General features: G+C 51.4%; 1 protein-coding gene across 1 annotated transcript in view; it reads right to left on the bottom strand.

Moving 5' to 3' along the window:
- Positions 1-1,386, bottom strand: part of NOL6 (nucleolar protein 6 (RNA-associated)) — a gene marked incomplete at its 5' end in the record, with an annotated part of 25,892 nt that extends 24,506 nt beyond the window's left edge. The window contains 3 exons of the mRNA XM_009080623.1: positions 57-225; positions 824-1,003; positions 1,270-1,386. Of these exons, the coding sequence (XP_009078871.1) occupies positions 57-225; positions 824-1,003; positions 1,270-1,386 (466 nt within the window). The remainder of the gene's footprint in view (positions 1-56; positions 226-823; positions 1,004-1,269) is intronic.
- Between the last annotated feature and the right edge of the window lie 1,044 nt (positions 1,387-2,430).

Raw genomic sequence — 2,430 nt, 5'->3', positions numbered from 1 at the left:
CCACCCAACACCAGTACCCACTCACACCCCTCAGCAGAGCAAGGTTCAAGTGTCACCTTGAGGTCTCAGGAGCAGGATGGGCTTCAGATGGTTGCTGTTCATATAGGCAAACTTCACACTGCCAAAGAGCTTCTCCTTGGAGAAATGCTGAGCAATGTGGGACAGGTACAGAGCTCTCTTCCGGTGGTAGCGTTGATTCAGGTTATCTTTGTCCTGGAAGATTTCCTGGGAAGAGAGGGACAGGGCAATCCTACCTCACCTGCCTGTTGAGTCCAGTTCACAAGGCAGCACACCATCCACAGCTCTCCCTGGCCCCACAGGCAGCCCTATCTCAGCCACATGGCTACAGCCCCAAGGAGCTCCAAATTGGTCAGGAGCTTGCTGCTGGCTCACCAGCCTCCAGGATTGCAGGAGAAAGTGTAGAGTCATGAAGCCAAACAGGGTGTGCTTGATCTCAAACCCCATTAAATCAAGTCTGGTCAGCAGGCAGAACCCATCAGCCTCGAAACATCACCCTCCCAGTCACAGTCCTGGGAGCTGGGGCAGAAGTGTAATAGGGTACAAAACCAAACAGCATCTATCTCCAAGCAATGTGCAGTCCAGGCAGAAAGAAGGAAGATCCTCATGAGGAACTAAGATCAAAGCAGCTGCAAGCTCCAATAGTGCAAGTGGTCAGTTCCTCATGGGATTCACCACACTGCACATCCAGATGCTGTAACCTCACTGAGGAATGGAGAAGGCAGGACAGAGGTCATGGAGGAAAGGAGGGGACAGGACTTAGCTGGGCCCCAGGCCATTCAGGAGCAGATGTGGCCAGACTCACCCGTGGCATGGTCACTGCCATGTCCACATTGATCTCTGGCTTAATGCAGGTGCCCAGCAGGTAGCTGCCCACCACCTTCAGCTCATCTGGGGGCACGAAGTGGAACCTTCCCTTCACACTGAATGGCACCTGCAGGAACGGGACCTTCACATCCTTGGAAAGCCAGGCCTGATTGGTGAGCTGGGAACAGACAGGACACAAAACGCACTAAACATCATCAACAGTAAATGTGCAGGGACTAAGATCCCTCCCCACACACAGCTGCAGGTGCCTGCACCCAGTGCTTAAAGACAGCGTCCCCCTCTCCCCTCCAAGATACAGAAAAGTATTTTCTTTCACCCTCTAAGGGAGATAGTTCATGACAACCTCTGCTTGCACAGCAACAGCAGAACCTGCTGCATACAGGACAGGGGTCTTGCCACCTCCTCCATCCCTCTGGAACATACTTCAGTTTCTGGGGTCTCTGGGACGGTGCTCAGCAGACTGTTAATTTCATGGAGGAATGCATCAATCTTTTTCTTCTTCGTCTCTTTCAATGTCACCTCCTTCAGAAGCTCTTCAATCTGTAGGGGGAAAGGAGACCCTCAAAGGCAGATGCAACACTATAATTGCTCCTGCCCTTTACCTTGTCCACCAGCACCAATCTGGAGCTTGGTGCAGAGGACAGCTAGTGAGCTGGGGAACACATCAATAGCTGTCCACAAATCATGCCTGGACTTGGCACTTTGACCAGCTCCCGCCATCTTCTGTGAAGTGCTAGATTTCAATCAACTCCACCCCACGAACATCCAGGCGAAAAAAGACTGATGTAATTCACATAGATATAGCTCTCAGGAAGGCTTTTTGTATGAGAGAGAACCAGCTGCAGGAAACAACCTTGCAGGTTCTCACTACCAACCAGGCCCTAGAGAGATCCTGTCACCAACACCTCCAAGTAACCAGGAGACCAAAGCTCTCCCTCATAAAAATCACCAATGTTAGAACCACCTGAGAGAAAGGACGCCATCCAGAGGGACCTGGACAAGCTCGAGAAGTGGGCCCATGGGAATCTCAAGAGGTTCTTCAAGGCCATGTGCAAAGTGCTGCACATGGGTTGGGGAAATCCTTCGTATCAATCCAGGCTGGAGGATGAACAGATCAAGAGCAGTCCTGGCAAGGCCTTGGGGTGCTGGTGGACGAGACACTGGACATGAACCAGCTACAGTCCACTGATTGTAGCAGTGATGGCAGTTGCATCAGATGTGACCAGGTGGATGACCTGCTGAGCCTGGTAGCAGAGTTACAACATGAGAAAGTTCAAGAAGCATTTGAGAATCAGAGAGGAAGACAGACTGGTGGGACCATGCTCTTGCCTCCGTACGACAGCCACCAGAAACAATTCAAGATCATGGGGATCCTCTACGCATCCCTCAGCAATGAGTAGGTACCAGCTGTGAAGCAAGAAGCAAATGGAGGGCAGTTCAAACTCGTGGGGAGGCAAGCGAAATCCTTCTTCACCCACCTCACTCCTCCAAGTACCTTTGCACAATAGGTATGAGGCTTTGTATGTGGAAGACTAGCATAAGGATGAAGTGGATGAAGGTCCAGTCACACCAGAGGTGGCACTA

Source organism: Acanthisitta chloris, unplaced genomic scaffold (assembly GCF_000695815.1).
Source record: "Acanthisitta chloris isolate BGI_N310 unplaced genomic scaffold, ASM69581v1 scaffold7868, whole genome shotgun sequence".
NCBI lineage: Eukaryota > Metazoa > Chordata > Aves > Passeriformes > Acanthisittidae > Acanthisitta > Acanthisitta chloris.
The sequence above is the reverse complement of the archived record's forward strand: the minus strand, read 5'-3'. Positions and strand labels throughout refer to the sequence as shown.